This window comes from Engraulis encrasicolus, chromosome 6 (genome assembly GCF_034702125.1).
Source record: "Engraulis encrasicolus isolate BLACKSEA-1 chromosome 6, IST_EnEncr_1.0, whole genome shotgun sequence".
Lineage (NCBI taxonomy): Eukaryota > Metazoa > Chordata > Actinopteri > Clupeiformes > Engraulidae > Engraulis > Engraulis encrasicolus.
In genome coordinates this window covers 3,629,742-3,648,241 of record NC_085862.1, presented here as the reverse complement: position 1 = coordinate 3,648,241, position 18,500 = coordinate 3,629,742, and the positions used below count along the sequence as shown (strand labels likewise).

The following is an 18,500-nucleotide window of genomic DNA, read 5'->3' as shown; positions in this document are numbered from 1 at the left end:
TTTAGACAAATATGTATTATATTACATAATTTCTTTATCAGCCACATTTCCGCGGCACCCCTGTTGAGAAACACTGGAGTAGAGTACTGTAGAGTAGACTAGGGAGCTCAGCCTTCAGGAAGTCTCTGCTTTGGCTCTGGCTCCTTGCCCCATTTTCAGCTGTAGTAGCAGCAGCAGCAGCAGCAGCAGCAGCAGCAGTGGTGTCGGCAGCACTCTAGGCCAGTGGTTCCCAACCTTTTTCTTCAGGGACCCATGTATTTACTATTGTAAGATTTGATGACCCAACCGCGCGAGTGCCTGCACGAGAGGGAGTCACAAAGATGCCCTCTGTTCCCTGCGAAAACTCATTTTAGTTGTTTTATTCCTCTATTCGTCTTTGGTCAAATATAATAAATGTTTAATGTAGCACTTACATTTTGTTGCGTCTATGCATATATTAGTTAAATGCTTTGTCATTTATTCAACATGGGCTATATATATTTAAAATTAAACCCCTTCAAATCAAGAACGCTTTGCGACCCTCTGTGGATCTTTTGCGACCCATAAGTTGGGTCCCGACCCATGGGTTGGGAACCACGGCTCTAGGCCTTCCCCATAGTCGTAGCCTGTAGCGACAACCGCTACGCTACAGACACTCACAGCTGCTGCTGCTGCTGCTCCATTTGCTGTAGCAGCCTGCGTGTGTGCCTGCCACCACGATTGCACCTGAACGACGCCTCACTTCACAAAATGAAGACTGGTTGTTGTCACAAACTGGTTCCAACCGGCCGTTGCCATGGTTTCCATTAGAGGGATCAGTTAAAGACGGGAAGGGAGGGAGGGAGGGGGGGGTTTGTGAGGGGGGTGGGGGGTGGTGGTCATGTGATCCGAGGGAAAAACTCTGGTCATGTGATCCCACTTTTTCTTTTTTTCTTTGCTGTACTGACTAATACACAAGGACAACAGGAAGTGATGGCAGGCAGCAGGACCTGTGAAGATGAAACAAAAAAAGTCCCACCCACACCCCACTGTGCTGCTGCATTCTCTAGCGGCCCATCCCCCACTCATCACGCTCTCATACACACACACACATACACCCTCCCACTGAGTCACGCATCTGATCACCCAGAAACATACCTCAGCTCCACTCCACTTCCTGTCAAACACTCGCATGTATTCATTTCACTCACAGCATTTTCACACATTGGACCCAGTACTTTCGAATTAGTCGAAAGCTTTTTTTATTGAGGCTATGGATGTTTTTGACTCGACGTGAATATGCTATACATACTCAACCTCATTGATAAACTGTAAACTAAAACTTTTTAAGAGTAGAAACGTCTGTTTCAAAACTACATTGGCCAGGTCTTTTTTCTTACCCACATGAAGTCCACGTCATGGGTTAAATAATGCTCCCAAAGTTTCATGGTAGACTTCGAGGACGCCATTAGAACTACCAATTACCAAGTATTTGAGACCGTGTAGTGTTTGTTTCTAGATATTGTCCGTGTCATGTCATGAGAGCCGTATTTCCACCTGGAAAGTGTTCAGTTTCTCCTTCAGTGCTCTGACGGTTTCTGACGCTCTTGCCCCGTGCTTCGCCTCCTTTCTCTCTGGGTCAGGGTACTGCTTACCATGCCTCAAATAATGAGTGACGTTGGTCGGACTACAAAGAGGGCAGGCACCCTTCTTTCTTGATATGCATGCATATGTTCCTCCCCAAAAAAGGCAGGGGCTGAGGACTGAGGACATTGTCTTTGTGGGTGCTGCGTTCAATGACTTGGCATTAAGCCATTCCAACCCCCTCCCCCTCCTCTCCCCTTCGGAGGCCGCTGGCAGTCCCTGGGCGGAGCCCCCGGCCCCGGCCTGAACAACTGTCCCAACCGCAGTCAACAACCAGCCCCAGCCCCTCTCCCACAGGCAAATAAACACCTCACGACTGTACACAAACTTTCACACAATGTCATTCCCTGTCCCCGTCCGAAAATGTTCTAATTCAATTTCATGTTCAACATTTGTTGAAATTAATCGACAACTGGAAAGCCACAACTTTGCACCTAAGGACGAACTTTTCAGACATGGCCTGTAGTAACATGCGCGCGCGCACACACACACACACACACACACACACACACACACACACACACACACACACTCCTTGCCTGTCAGTCACTACCAGCAGAAAGTGTGTTGCGAGGCCTGATATGAGGTGGGTTGGATGTGTGTTGGGGGAGGGGCGGCGTTGGCTATCTCCAGTGTTGCCAGCTTGGGCTGTTTCCCGCCCAAATTGGGCTGCTTAGGATGGCCGTGTGCGGGTAAAAATGGTATTTAGCAGAAAAACCCGGCCATTTTTTAAAATAGAAATCAATAGAATTGGGCGGGATTCTGTGTTTCTAGGCGGGTTTTGAGCATGTTTCTTGGGCTGGAAATCATCAGCCTCATCTGGCAACCCTGGTTATCTCCTCAATCATTCTCCATTCAGGCCTCTGGAGAGTGGGGAGAGGGAGAGGGCCTCACTCAACTCCACCACCGCCACTTCTTTTGTCCCGCCATAGATGCCAGCACGGCCCCGATCAGTCACACCAGTGTTTCCCAACCAGGGGTCCGTGTACCACTAGGGGTACGCGAGCACACTGCAGGGGGTACTTGGAAAAGTGTTATTATTATAACAAATGTATGAAGCAGCCACATCGGGACAGAGAAAATGATATAGAAAATTAATTAGGGGGTACTCATGGCACAACTAAGAGGCTTAGGGGGTACGCAAGACATAGCAGGTTGGGAAACACTCACAGTCACACCACACACACACACACGCATGCGTGCGCGCACACACACACGGTGAAGGAACTTTGGCCCACACTGAAACATTTTTATTGCCGTTTGAAGGAACCTGATGAATGTCCACTCCACACATCTGTGGCTGTAGGGCTGGTTTTGTTTCTGGAGCGTACCTGGAGGATGCAAGTCTTTGCTGCCGTTAGCATGTGCTTAACTTTAAACCACACACACACACGTTTCACAAATATGAGTCCTACTGTTGAAATCATGCCAGGGGAGTTTGTGGTTCCTCAAAAGGGCTACTGTCATCATTGATGACTGATGATCATGATGGTGATTGTGATTGTATTGGAAAAAACGACTTTTCATTCATTAATTTCACTTATTGCACCACTTCTCTGTTGCATCAATGGACTGTTGACCGCTACTGGGTCACAGAAGCGATAATCTCACCGTGGTTCTAATGCATACCTCTCTCTTCTCTCTTCTCTCTTCTCTCTCTCTCTCTCTCTCTCTCTCTCTCTCTCTCTCTCTCTCTCTCTCTCTCTCTCTCTCTCTCCCATTAGTGAGATCAAGAAAGAGAGGCCGCCAACGCCAGATGATGTCATCGTGTTGTCAGACAACGAGCCCTCCAGTCCGCTGATGAATGGCCTGAGCCACAGCGTGAGGAAGACGGACACAGAGATGCTCATGGTAAGACAAATACAGAGACACACAGAGATGCTCATGGTAAGACAAATGCAGAGACGGAGCAACACATAGCCCCTGCCCCTGCTCTTGCCCCTGCTCATGGTAAGACAAATGAAGGGTTTATTTGCAAAGCGGTGTATACACCATTTTTGACTTTTGCTTTTTATTATTGGAAATGACTGTCCAGATGTCCTGATGTCCTATCACCTTTGTGTATTATTGTGTATTCAAATATTTTGGGAACATGCTTTTTAAACCTATAAAAAGCATTTTGCAATACAGTGAATTGGAATGTCCAATACAAAATGTCAATTTCCCAACATTCCACAAAATGGAGACACCGTTTTGCAAATAAACCCTTCAAATACACAGACAGAGCAACAGAGCCCCTGTCCCTGCCCCTGTTCATGGTAAGAGGAATACACAGACAGAGCCACAGCCCCAGCCCTTGCTCCTGCTCATGGTAAGAGGAATACACAGACGGAGCAACATAGCCCCAGCCCCTGCCTATTGCCTCATGCCAGCTGTCTTGCCCTTCGTATGCCCAGTGATGACACACACACACACGCGCGCACACACGCGCGCGCACACACACACACACACACACACACACACACACACACACACACACACACACACACACACACACACACACACACGTCCCCAGTGATGCCACACACATGCCCCCCTGTGCTCTCCAACATACAGATGTCATAGAGCTGCAACTTCACCACCGCTGTGCTCTAACCAGACCCAAGCAGCGCACTGACATTTCTGACCTTCCCTTTCTTCTCTCTCTCTCTCACGCTCGCTCGCTCGTTCTTTCTCTCTCTCGTTCTCTCTCTCTCTGTGTCACTACTGAGTTTCCTCATATTCATTTTTATTATTATTATTTTACTGGGTATCACAATTGACTGGACCCATAGGACAAATGCCCGCAATTGCAGAATGGTCTGAAACTATTTGTTTAGAATCTGCATTCAATGAGTGGACATTGTGGTACTACATTGAACATAAGTATTTGGAAATCTAGTCTAGACACCAGACACAGGAATAATGCCTTGTTCACACCAGTAGCGACCAACGCGAATGAAGCGACAGAAGTCATTATTTCTCTATGGAGGGTGCGTAACCAGCGCTACCAAAGCGAATTTGCCAGGGGTGAAACGAACTGAGCGGCCAAAGCAAATTTTAACGATTAAAGTAGGGCTGCACAATTAATCGAATTTTAATCAAAATCGCGATGTTGGCCGCCACGATCATAAAACATGAAAATCGCGATTTTATGGGAAATTCTGTGTTCCATCTAAGCTGCGCGCACCTGCAGACTTGTGCACTGCTCGCACGTTCTCAGCACAAAGACATTTCAGCCAATAGTAATATTGTTGACAACTGTCTCTGGGTGGAGGATAAGTCTGTGAACCAATAAGCAGACAGTACTGAGAGGGGGCGGGTGGCAGCATTTTGGCAGGCTGGCTGGGAGTCGGAGACGGAAATCTCCGTGTCAGTGCACTCACTGCTGGGCAGTGGAGGGGAGTTGTTTCATCCTAATGGTGGATATATATGAGGAATTCGAACATTAAACCAGCCATTGCATGATGCTGGAGTCTCTGAAGGTGTTTTGAAACTATGTGCTTTGACCAGCAACTGTTTGTGATTATGGAAAACCAAGAGAAATAGCTTTAATTCTGGTCTAAAAAAAATCGCTAGTTAGCATGCTAACACAAACGAAATAAGCTAATGTTGTCTACAACAATTAGAGTGGCTGTTACTCACTACTCATTAACACCAACCTGCGTGTAGATATCATAGCTGTTTTGGTGGACAAGTAATGCAAAGTTACTCTGGTGCAGTGAGTTAAATTACAATGAGTGAAATTCAACACAATTTGTAGCTGCCATAGTTGCTTCTGCTTTCTACATTCTCAAATGTGTTGGCTTGCTAGCTTGACAAATGCCAGTCTAAATCGGCAGAACCTACCCTTTGCAATAATACACATCATGTAGCTATGTTTTATTTAAATGGTTATGTTTTCATGCCAAGCCATGAAGTATTACTTTACAGACCAGAGCATATGCATATTATTAAATTCAAAAGTGACAGCTCTTCAGCACAGCCCTTTGATTTCTCAACTCCCTCTCTCTTTCCCTAGTTAAAACACAGAGATAACCTCCTTCTAACTCTCCTACTCACATGTGCACTACCTCCAGTCCAGAATTGAAATTAGCTGGGAATCATACAAAAGACATCAAGTTGGTTATGCTGCATGCTTTGTGAGTGTAGACATGCCATCATGCAGACCACAGCTTCTTGGTATGGCCTAGGTACACACATGTTCTGGTCTTCACTCACCAGTGGCGGCTGGTAGTCTGTCAAACAAGGGAGGCTGTTCAATTACAATATGTCCAGAACGCAAAAAAAAAGGGTGGGGGGGGGTGTCAATTTTGACACACATCTTACATTGGTCCTGAGCCACATATGGCCTCACACACTAAAGGACTCTTGTTGAAACAAATTTGTTAATCATTAATCATTATCCCCCTTGTAGCCTATTCATAGGGAAATGTTTCTTTTTATTATTATTATTATCATTAGGCCTACCTCCGCCACATAATGATGTGATTGAGTTTGACTTCGTTGTCTTTGTTCATTACTGGGTGCACGGATTAACTTACCACTAGAGGTCGCAAAATCTTTAATTATTTACCAGACATTGCCAACACAGTAGGAAACGGGACTTGGCAGTTAACCAGTTGATCAGACACCACGAAAGCTCAAAAGAAACGGTTGTTCTTCCCTACCTTTTTCACCAAGTCAATATTAGGCAGTGCTCTACTCTGCTCCTTGATATTCATTTTCTCCTCATAAGGACGACTGGAATTCGCCAGAATTTAATCCACAATGCTAGGCATTTTGCATAGCTCTCTAGCTTTCTTGCAAGCTAGCCCTAACGAAAAGTAGGCAACCTCAACTTTTGAATTGGGAGATTAAAAAGGATAAGGACGTGCCACTATTAAGACTTTATTCGCAACACTAGGTTTACAAGAATATGTACACAAAACTGGAGTACAGTGCAACACAGCTTCCTCACTGGTTACCACGACGAAACTTCTCAGTCAAATTAATAACATATCCGCATTTCAACTACTGTAGCCTACTGACACGGGGTTCACCCAATCACAAGTCGGAGATTCAGTCTCCGGTCCCTCCCCCCCGCTCTCTCTTCTCCATTCACTCCCAGTGAGGCTCAGTCTCAAAATCAAAAAAAATTCACGGCAATAGCCAATGACCGTTTAGCATTTTGCCATTGAAAAAGCGTACAATCCCACATGCCATTGAAGTCCATTGAGACTCGACTCGCTTGCGTTGTCATGAGCGGGAAAAAAACTTGTGCGAGCCTCGGGATCTTATTACAGATTGGTTTCATCTGTAAGTTGAGCACATGCTCTGAAATAGCAATGTTATTAAGTCGTGTAAAGCATTAGTTTACATACTATTCTCCGTGATTTTGGACAGGAGGCGGCGCCTCCCTTGTACTCAATGAGGAATCGCCTCTGTCACTCACCCTGCCCTGCCAATGTCATATTACAAATCAAACACAGTGATTACCCCCACTTCCTGAAATAGGCCCTACTTGTGTTTTTGCAAGTGATTTGGGAAAATACAGTGTGATGCCACTCAGATGGCCTGTTGAGGAGCCAATAAGATCTTGCCACTGTAGGCCTATGGCATATTTTATCATATGCACTACATAACTTAAATGAAATTTTAAGAAACAGATTTTTTTTTATTTCGCTTTATTTTTTTGATAGGCTACTCTGGAATGGGGGGGGGGGGGGGGGGTAATCGTGATTATAATCGAAATCGCAATTTTGATCAAAATAATCGTGGTTATGATTTTTTTTTCCATAATCGTGCAGCCCTAGATTAAAGTCAAGCTAATCTTATGGTAATGAGCTATGACTCGGTTCGGTGGAAACCAATTGGAATGTTCACAATCACATCTCCGAATGTCCCAAACTGTCAAGCCAGAGGCGTTATGTGATTAGCTAAATCAAACATCTCAATGTCACGTCCAGAGCGAATACAGCGGATTCAAGGCGAAACTTCTTCTGCTACCTCCACTACCAGGCAGCGTAGTTCGCTCTTGGTCTGAACGCGGCATAATGCAGTACTGTATGTGAATAGGAGTGAGCGAACAGGACCCCCAGTGGTCAAGACGACCAGTCTTGTAAGTCTGTTGGTTCTCTCCAATATCCTAACTCCCATCCTCCCCAAGTTTAATTCAATATCTTGCTAAATTGGAATTGAAAGGTAATTTTCTCATTTGCACATTGTCCCCCAAAAATTGTTGTGGCAAAGTTGACGGTGGGGAAATGTAATCGTTTAATCGTGTGCCCGTGTGTGACCGTGTGTGTGTGACTATAATTTTGGTATTTATGTAAAAGACACGTTATTGCTTCTTTAACATTGTTTTTCGTGTCTGTGTGTGTGTGTGTGCAGAAGAGCAGTCCAGAGGAGCGTGAGCGCATCATCAAGCAGCTGAAGGAGGAGCTGCGTCTGCAGGAGGCCAAACTGGTGCTGCTCAAGAAACTCAGGCAGAGCCAGATCCAGAAGGAGACCAGCACACAGAAGGTATATACCACACACACACACACACACACACACACACACACACACACACACACACACACACACAGCCAGATCCAGAAGGAGACCAGCACACAGAAGGTAACACAGACACACACACACACACACACACACACACACACACACACACACACACACACACACACACACACACACACACACACACACAGAGCCAGATCCAGAAGGAGACCAGCACACAGAAGGTATATTATACACACACACACACACACACATACACACACATACACACACATATACACACACACACACACACACACACACAGAGCCAGATTAAGAAGGAGAGCAGCACACAGAAGGTAGATCACACGCACACTGGTCACAAGGCATGACTACACAAATGCATCCATCACAAGGGGTGAAATGCACGCACGCAGATCTTTGCAAACACTTGCACTTCATGTGGAACCACACACACACACACACACACACACACACACACACACACACACACACACACACACACACACACACAGTTAAGTATCGAAACGCATACATAATGCTTCTTCTTATGCCGTGTCCCCATGTCTCCCCCAGCCCATCAATTCAGTGGCCACTCCACCCCCGCTGGTCAGAGGCACTGTTCCCACCAGTAAAGGACAGCTGCAAGTAAGTATGCTGCACCACTCTCCCAAACTACCATCCGAAGTTTCTCATTATGTCAGGGAAGTGGTAGCCAGGCCTTGTGACGCAACACCTTCAGCGTTGCCACTAGTCAGGTCAAGAGCAATGCAAGTACTTTCTGAGTTCCCGAAAAATCGGGAACTACTCCCACTTTGTTGGGAAGCAAACAACCATTAGCAAACCAAGGGAAGCCGTTTGGGAAATGCCGTTTGGGAAATGTTAATTGTTATGCTCTTGATCAGACCAAGTCTCGAATAGATTTGAAAGTCGATAACAATCAGGCTAGGGAAATGGTGCTCAATACTCAAAAGATTTGGTTTCCCAAGCTGCTTGATTGAATGAATGTAGAATTTGAAGTGTGGAAATGTATGAACAGGTTCACGTTACGATGTGACCCAAGAGCATTAAGGTCCAAGTTCCGTTAATGGTGTTGCGTCATGATCCTTAGAAACAGACATGTCAAACAGCTGTTGTCATTGACATACTGAGGTCTTGAAACCCCTAAATGGAAAACCTGTGTGTGTGTACGTGTGTGTCCGTGTGTGTCCGTGTGTGTGTGTGTCCGTGTGTGTGTGTGTGTGTCCGTGTGTGTCCGTGTGTGTCCGTGTGTGTGTGTGTGTGTCCGTGTGTGTGTGTGTCCGTGTGTGTGTGTGTCCGTGTCCGTGTGTGTGTGTGTGTCCGTGCGTGCGTGTCCGTGCGTGCGTGTCCGTGCGTGCGTGTCCGTACGTGTGTACATGTGTGTGTCTGTACGTGTGTACGTGTGTGTGTCTGTACGTGTGTGTGTCTGTACGTGTGTGTGTCTGTGTGTGTGTTTGTGTCTGTACGTGTGTGTGTGTCTGTATGTGTGTTTGTGTCTGTATGTGTGTGTGTGTCTGTATGTGTGTGTGTGTCTGTACGTGTGTGTGTCTGTACGTGTGTGTGTCTGTACGTGTGTGTGTCTGTACGTGTGTGTGTCTGTACGTGTGTGTGTCTGTACGTGTGTGTGTCTGTACGTGTGTGTGTCTGTACGTGTGTGTGTCTGTACGTGTGTGTGTCCGTACGTGTGTCCACAGCCGGGATCAGGCCGCAGCTCTGGCACCGTCATTCCGCCGCCGCTGGTACGCGGAGGTCAACAGGTCAACTCCAAGATGGGATCCCAGAACACCCAGATCGTCATGCCGCCACTGGTCAGGGGAGCTCAGGTAACACACCGCAGGCCTCGCTCGCACACGCACGCACACACACACACACACACACACACACACACACGTACACACACACACTTAACCACACCGAGCGCAAGTGTGCGCACACACACACACACACACGTCCAACCAGGCTGCCAGCCTGGCAGTCTCAACCAATGGAAATACTATGGACACCACTCGGTTCAAAGGATGAAGTTGAAGCATTTTACAATTGTCATGAAACCAGAACAAGGAATTTGAGTGGACATTCCAGGATATCCTGTTGTGGCGTTCCAGTCAACTGATGAAAATGCTCCAAATATGTTTAACTGAATGGATGCATGATGTGCAATCAGAATTTACAATAAACACACAAAAAAGAAGTAGTTGCTACCTATGTATGCCTAATGGCGCTCTCTCCCTGTCTCTCATGACATTGACATTGTGCCTGTACTTCCTCCTTCCTCCCCTCCTCAGCAACCGATCTCGGTGACTCCCCAGCAGATCCAGACCCTGCGGCAGCAGCACCATGCTTCAAATATGTTTATTGTAAATTCTGATTGCACATCATGCATCCATTCAGTTCAACACACAAAAAAGAAGTAGTTGCTACCTATGTATGCCTAATGGCGCTCTCTCCCTGTCTCTCATGACATTGTCTGTTCTTGCCCGTCCTCCTTCCTCCCCACAGCAACCGATCTCGGTGACTCCCCAGCAGATCCAGACGCTGCGGCAGCAGCACCAGGCCCACGCGGCCGGCTCGGGCCCCCCTCCACTGCTGCTGGCGCCGCGCGCCTCCATGCCCAATGTGCAGGTGCAGGGCCAGAGGATCATCCAGCAGGGCCTCATCCGCGTGGCCAACGTGCCCAACACCAACGTGCTGGTCAACATCCCACAGGTGAGCAGCGCTAAGACATATCCCTTTAGTCGCAACGTGCTGGTCAACATCCCACAGGTCAGCTAATGACCCATTCTTTTGAAAAAAGATCCTTCTCCCGACATCTGTTGTAAATGTCTGCTGGTCAACATCCCACAGGTCAGCAGAGCTAAGCCATATCCCTTTAGTCACATGCTCCTTTGCACAATCGTTCAGATCAGAAAGACGGCATGGATACTATCCCTCAGCGAGGGTACCGGATCTTGGGTTCCAAGTATTCCGCTGTGGAAGTTTGAGGTTCATTATAGAACTTTTAAGAACAAGGTTCTTCAAAGATCTTTTAGGCTCATCCCATCCACTAGTCAACTGAGATTCTTTGATGAACACCAACGTGCTGGTCAACATCCCACAGGTCAGCACAGCTAATGGCTCATTCTTTTGAAACTCAGTTGTCAGTAGAACCAAGATCCCTTCTCGCGACATCTGTTGTTAATGTCTGCTGATCAACATCCCACAGGTGAACACAGCCAAGCCATATCCGTTTAGTCCCATGCTGCTTTGCACAATCATTGGGGTCTGAAAGATGGCATGGATACTATCCCTCAGCGAGGGTATCGGGTCTTGGGTTCCAATTAGACAGCGGGGAGGGGTTGAAAGGCGATGACTGCAGTTTGTTTTGATACATACAACTGACAGGATTGGCTATGGCAATGTATATGCCAGATGAAAATGACAGTCGTAACACCCAATAAACAGCCAAGGACAATCGTAAACTACACCTTTCCAACAAGATATTGCATAGGTAGCCTCCAGACTGTCTCACTTGTGAGATCAATTTTCAGTTGCCTACTGTGAAAGAACCCCTAAACCCCCTAAATAAACTTATATTTGACAGATTGGTTTCCTTGAGGATTCCTCAGAGAACCCTTTAGGAAGAATCCTTTAGGGACCACTGTGGAAGTTTGAGGTTCTTTCTAGATTATTTGATACACCTTCAGTGTTTTCAGCGATGGGTTCTTTGTTTGTCCTCAGGCCTCCTCGACCAACATGAAGGGGGGCGCCGGCGTGACCAACAGCCAGTCCAACGCCTCCTCCTCGGTGGCGAACGTGAACGAGTCCCCCGCCAGCCGGCAGGCGGCCGCCAAGCTGGCACTGCGCAAGCAGCTGGAGAAGGCGCTGCTGGAGATCCCGCCGCCCAAGCCGCCCGCGCCGCAGATGAACTTCCTGCCCTCCGCCGCCAACAACGAGTTCATCTACCTGGTGGGCCTGGAGGAGGTGGTGCAGATGCTGCTCGACTCGCTGGGCAGAGGTGGGGCTAGGAAACACAAGCACACACACACACGCACGTACACCACACACACACGCACGTACCACACACACAATCACACCCACACACGTACCACACACACACACACGCGCGCGCACACGCCCTCTCTCTCTCTCTCCTGCTCTCTCTCTCATATTTTTCACTAACCAGAGGATTCTCTCGCTCTATCTATCTAATTTTTCACTGGCCAGAGGTTTCTCCTCTTTCTCTCTCTCTCTCTCTCTCTCTCTCTCTCTCTCTCTCTCTCTCTCTCTCTCTCTCTCTCTCTCTCTCTCTCTCTCTCTCTCTCTCTCTCTCTCTCCTCCTCTTTGTCTCCTCCTCTTTGTCTCTCTCCTCCTCTTTGTCTCTGTCTCTCTCTCTCTCTCTCTCTCTCTCTCTCTCTCTCTGTGCAGCGCACTGATCTTAAAGACATGTTTGTGTGTTTGCAGGGAAGCCCCAAAGCAGCGCCAGCGGCAGTGCGACAGGCACCAAGGAGCCCTTCACCTGCACCCAGTGCCAGACCGACTTCACCTCCCGCTGGAGGCAGGACAAGGGCGGCGCCATCATGTGCGAGCAGTGCATGTCGTCCAATCAGAAGAAGGCTCTGAAGGCGGAGCACACCAGCCGTCTGAAGGCGGCGTTCGTCAAGGCGCTGCAGCAGGAGCAGGAGATCGAGCAGCGCATCATGCAGCAGGCCGCCAACGCGTCGCCCGTCTCCTCCTCCAAACCCTCTTCCTCCCCCTCCACCAACACCTCCTCCTCCTCCTCCTCCCTCTCCTCCTCCCCCCACGTGGTCAAGGCGGAGCAGCACATGATGGTGTCCCCGCAGTACAAGCAGGTCCGCGCCCAGTCCCTGGTGCAGGCGCACGCCGCCAACCGCACGCCAGTCCAGTCGGGCCGACACCACTCCACCATCAAGCAGGTAGGAAGGATGATAAAGCTACGTTCACACAAGACGCTGCTAGTTACTTAGCTTCTCGCTCGCTCGCCTACTCGCCACTCTCTTGTGGAACGTTCGCTAAACGTTCCTGCGATTTTAACTGCCAATGAATAGGCGAGAAGTACCAAACACTGCATTTCAGTTGGTTACTCGCTTACTCGCCTCACTCGAAGTTAAAATATTTTCAACTCTGGATCCACCCACATCGCATCCCTTGTGCTATACTCACCTACTCGCCTGCTAGTCTCGCTGGAACACATTGACATTCTATTGAGTTCATTCGCTGAGCGAGTAACTAGCAGCGACGTGTGAACGAGGCTTAGCGGTCATAATTACCATTTTTCTAGCACAATTCAATGTGCTTAACCGTCAAAACGTAATGAAATGAAGTGAAACATGAAAATGAATGAAATTAATGCAATATGATTGATTTAAAAAAAAAATGCAACACATCTAATGTTTTGCTGCTTCTGCCAAAAGCCTTCCTCCATGAAGTTGAGCCGATTAACTGTCTCTTAAATATCTATCCTTCTTCACCCTGAATCTAACGTATCTGGATCTAATCTCCGCTCCTATCTCCCATCCCTCCTGTTTTCTCTGGTCACCATAGTCCGAGCCAGCTATCTCAACCACATAACTCATAGAGTCTAGACCTGGAGTGATGGCACTGCACATACAGTCTTAATTCTTCAGACTTCCCAGTTCTTCTAGAATTTCACTTCAACACTCTACAGCTCTCATAGACCTCTGTGTTAAAGACTCAGCCCTTATGACATCATAATGAGAACTCCAAATGTTGGCAAAATTCTAATCGCATAGATATTTGTGATGGTACTCCTCAAAGGGTTAAAGACTGATTCAACAGAAGGATTGAAGTTATATTTAATCTCCGCTCGCTCCTTTCTCAGAGTCCAGGCCAGCAAAGACCTTGTGACGTCATAATGTATGAAAATTCTAATCACATATTTGTGATGGTCAGTGATGTACCCGAACGCGTTCAATGAACGAAAGTTCATGAACGAGTTCATATTTTGAGCGAACGTGAACTGAACGGACAGTATTTTCTAGATGATGAACGAACTATGAACGCGTTCATCTGGAGCGTGAACGTGAACGTTCATTAGTTCTTCATTCCGTTCATTCCGTAGTTACCAGATTTCATTAATATTCCTACAGAAACCGCTACTGAACACAATGTCAGAGAGTCTAATATTATGTCTTATCCATTCTCTCTGACAGCGTCAGACACCATTCTCTCCGACTGTCTTTAGTCTCGTGCAAAGAGGCGGGACCAAGCAAACAGCAGGCATCGCTCTACTTAAAGTCAGAGCGGCCAGCAACCAGCCAGCAGTGTGCGAGTTTTCTGATTTCAGGTGACTTTTTAGATTAACGCCTCTAGCGACCGTCTTCTGGGCGTTCGGAATAAGTGTGGAGTGCTCTCGCTTCACTATTTAAGTTAAAATGCGCCGCGCGCAGCACCAACAACAAGAGAAAGCTGCCTGCTGGCATGTTGCAGGATGGCAAATTCTGCGCATTAGACAGAGAACAACAGTGCAGGAAAACGTTAGTCCACGCACCCGATTTAAGTCCAGTCCATACAGTAACAGAAAAGAAGTGAAATCGCTCAGCACACAGTGTCTAAACAACTAACACTTTAAAGGACTACTAGGCCTACTGATAAACCACTCTTAATGCAAAACTAAAATACAGTAGACTAATATCTAACAATCTCATTGTTAAAACTAATTTAGGCTTTAGGTCTACACTTTTTTCAACATTGGGGGTGAGCTGTGAACTAAACAATGAACTAGGCATAGTAGAAATTTTACTTTCCCAACACTGCAGAAAACACAGTTAAGGACTGTAGGCCTACTCTCTATTACTACTAATAATAAACCGCTGCTCTAATGCACAACTAAAATACCGTTACATCCAGCAATGTCATTGTTAACACTAATTAACCCATTAAATAATGGTGAAGCATTTATATGGGCTTTTTCAATGAATTTGGATTTTTTTTGGGGGGGGGAGGGGGATGAACTGAAATGAACTAGTTCATTTATTTTGTGAACTATGAATGAACTAGTTCATTTTGAAAAAAATATGAACTATGAACAAACTAGTTCATTCTGAGAGCTGTGAACTTGAACTTGAACTAGTTCACGTACAAAATGAACTTTCCCAACACTGGTGATGGTACTCCTCAAAGGGTGACTGATTCAACAGAAGAATTGATTGATGTATGAAGTTATGTTTAATTGCATTTCTCCCTCCTCTCTCTTCTCTTCTGTGGTGTCCAGAGTCCAGGCCAGCTCCACTCGGGCCAGGGTGTGGGCGGCCGTTCCATGAGCCACACGTTCTCCCCGTCTGCCCAGCAGCTGCAGAGTGCGGTGGCGGCGGCCGCTCTGGTCAACAGGCCAGGTAAGCATGGCATGCGCGCAGCAGGGGCAAAGGTCAGCAGCAGCAGCAGCGGCGGAGGCGGCAGTGGCAGCCACGGCAGCCACACCCACACCAGCCACAGCCACTCCCACAGCCACAGCCACACCAGTCGAGGCAGCCCCAGCAACGCCCAACAAGCCTGGAAGAAGCAGAACTCAGCCCTCAGCGCAGGTAGATTTGACATACGCCCACCCCAACCAACCACCTGATCTGGCGCCTCTCCCACTCAAGAGCCCAGCAAAACAAAAGCAAATTTAAAAAAATCTACCTCTATCTATCTCTAATTGGTTTAAAAAATCAAACCAATGCTATTTGAGTCTCCTCTTCCTTCCCCTCCCCTGGTTGCCTTCTCCCTCCACTTTCCCCTCCTCCTTTCTACTTTTTGTTGTATCTTTTGTTCTATTTTTGTCTTCCTGCTCTCCTGTCCCCGTATGTACAGTACTCTGCCTTCTTCTTTACGGTAAGTCTCAGCAGTGGAAGCTCTGCTCTGCTGGCAACAATGGCTTCCATGGAGCTGATGCACAAGCTTTCCTTTCTGCTTCTCCTGGTCACCTGAACAGTGCCTGAAATAAAATAAAATAAATGTCTAAAAAAAAACACGACCAGATTGAACCATGGAACTGAAGGACAAGTGTTTGTGTGATGCGTGACAGTAGGAATGTTCAGTTATAGTTTTGAGTTATTATTGAGTTATTGAGTGGCTGCCTGTCCAGTCTTCAGATGTTTATGAGGGTCTAAGCAGTGAATGAATTACGCAGTAAAGTATTTTGGTCCCTCCTTGTGTAGGCAGAATGGCATCACTGCTGCTCTAAATGAAGCCAGTCTTATTTTAGCATAATGACAACTGTGTCTAGTTGGGTTCTGAGACGCCAAGCATCATCACCAATGCCGGTTTTACAAACTGAAAATAATAGAGCAGTCACTCACAAGAGGATTTGTTGATTTTAAAAGACTTGGCCTGTGAAATTGATGTTTGCTGAACAGTGCCTTTTCTAGCCATTATTATAATAATCAGTTGTTATTGACAGTTGTTGAAACGTGACCCTAAGGGCAGTTTCATACTGCCGTGCAAAACAAGAACGGAGTAACCCAAAAAAAAAAATGTATATCGGAAATGGGCTTTAAACTACCTAATTTGTCTTGTGTCAAAAAATGGTGGTCCAACACCGTCCCGCTTTAGAAAAAAATCATTTTGAAAGTGCAAAAATTACCCAAAAAAAGTTACTGCGGTGTTGAGTTATTGCTGCACTTCCCAATGGGAATGGTTTTGGGAGTAGACAGTAATACTAGTCAAGAACGCATTAACTCCTGCAGTAACTCCATTTTGTGGCAGTAATACCAGCCAAGAACGCAGTAACTCTGTTTTTTGTGGCAAAAAGGGTTTTTTTTGTGTGCATTTAATTTCTATCCTAGCATTACCAGGAAGTGTCACCACCACTTTAGCGACAACACAGTTGTCGCGCCATATAGGAAACTTTGAAGCCTTTTTTCTCAGTTTTCAGAGTTACTGCGTTCTTGTTTTGTAGGGCAGCATAGTCAACACATCCAAACACATAAGCAACTTCCAAGGCTTAACTTCGGGAGCAACTATACATCAATCTGTGCTCTCCAATTTTCTTACTTGATGCGTGTGGAGAATGCGGTGATGTGCCTCAACAAGGCCACGTAAACGCACGCTTCTGGCGTGGACTATGTAAGCCGCCCTATCTTAACACTTAGCCCCCCAATATCTACTGGCCTATGCAGAGCTGACTCTAAATTAACACCTGCTAACCGGCCGAATAGAATAGAAATAGAATAGAATAGAAAGCCTTTATTGTCATTATACAAAGTATACTGAGATTTGAGCTTCCCTACAAGGTGCACAGTCCTTTACAGATGAACATTAACACGACACGTTAATGTCTAACCCTGGCCCCTATGTGTCCTTAACCCCGTACCGTCTGCTTGGTGTGGTTTCAGCAGTCACCATGGCCTACGTGAACCCCAGCCTGTCCGTGCACAAGAGCACCTCTGCTGTGGAGCGCCAGCGCGAGTACCTGCTGGACATGATCCCCTCCCGATCCATCTCCCAGACGGCCAACACCTGGAAGTAACGACCTCACCTAGTCATCACCACCTCACCTGGCCACGTTACCGCGGGGCCTCATCCTCAACTCCCTCTCCTCTCCTCTCCTCTCCTCTCCTCTCCTCTCCTCTCCTCTCCTCCCCTCTCCTCTCCTCCCCTCTCCTCTCCTCTCCTCTCCTCTCTCCTCTGGTCCTCCTCATCCCTCCTCACCGCAGCCCCTCCTCACCACCTGGCCACATCACATCATCGTGGCCCCTCATCCTCAACTCCCTCTCCTCTCCTCCGGTCCTCCTCATCCCCTCCTCCTCCCGCCTCCCAGTTTCCTCATCCTCCTCCTTTTTTTTTCTTTATTGGACACAAGAATTTATAGTAGTTATAATTGTAATGATTTATCAACTTGAAAAAAAAAAAAAGAAAAGGAAAAGGAAAAAAAAAAAAAGACAAGAATGGACATTTGGCCGGATGACCTTGTTTATTTACGAGGAAAACCAGCTCACTGACCAATGATAATAAACAAAAAAAAAGCTCTTTTCTCCCCACCACCCTGATCTTTTATTCTTTCCTCCGAGCTAGCGGTACTTGTGAGGTAAAAGTACGGTATACCTTTTTTGTATGTGTGTGTGTCGGGGTTGGGATACATAGCCTAAACAAACTAAACTGAAAAACAAGGCCTCCAAACGGATGTGGGGAGGAGATGGAATGGAAAAATGGACCTCTTGGGCACCCATAGGCAGGAACCTATCTGCTATATGCGCTCGGCTCGATGGCACGTAGCTCTGCTCAGCTCAGGGCATGCGACGGCCGGCACCGGTGACTCAGTCAGTCACACCAAAGATGGACCCTCATCCACCCAATGCCCCACACAGGCCCGACTACTGAGGCTCTCCTCCACCCACCTCCACTCTGCTGCTTCCTTCCTGATGAATCCCTTAGTGTGGACAAGAGAGACGATGGAAACGTAC

The 18,500-nt window shown here is 47.0% G+C and overlaps 1 protein-coding gene across 3 annotated transcripts in view; it reads left to right on the top strand.

Annotated features, from left to right (window-relative positions):
• Window positions 1-17,982, top strand: part of gatad2ab (GATA zinc finger domain containing 2Ab) — a 38,959-nt gene extending 20,977 nt beyond the window's left edge. Inside the window, exons 3-11 of one of the 3 annotated variants that reach the window (XM_063200472.1) lie at window positions 3,327-3,453; window positions 7,954-8,085; window positions 8,656-8,727; window positions 9,795-9,923; window positions 10,600-10,806; window positions 11,818-12,094; window positions 12,541-13,013; window positions 15,332-15,641; window positions 17,436-17,982. In XM_063200472.1, coding sequence (XP_063056542.1) covers window positions 3,327-3,453; window positions 7,954-8,085; window positions 8,656-8,727; window positions 9,795-9,923; window positions 10,600-10,806; window positions 11,818-12,094; window positions 12,541-13,013; window positions 15,332-15,641; window positions 17,436-17,566 — 1,858 coding nt within the window. In that variant the 3' untranslated portion in view covers window positions 17,567-17,982. Of the gene's footprint in view, window positions 1-3,326; window positions 3,454-3,478; window positions 3,490-7,953; window positions 8,086-8,655; window positions 8,728-9,794; window positions 9,924-10,599; window positions 10,807-11,817; window positions 12,095-12,540; window positions 13,014-15,331; window positions 15,642-17,432 lie in introns of those variants that run through there. The other 2 variants (XM_063200471.1, XM_063200473.1) reach the window with 2 other exon arrangements.
• Window positions 17,983-18,500: the final 518 nt, after the last annotated feature.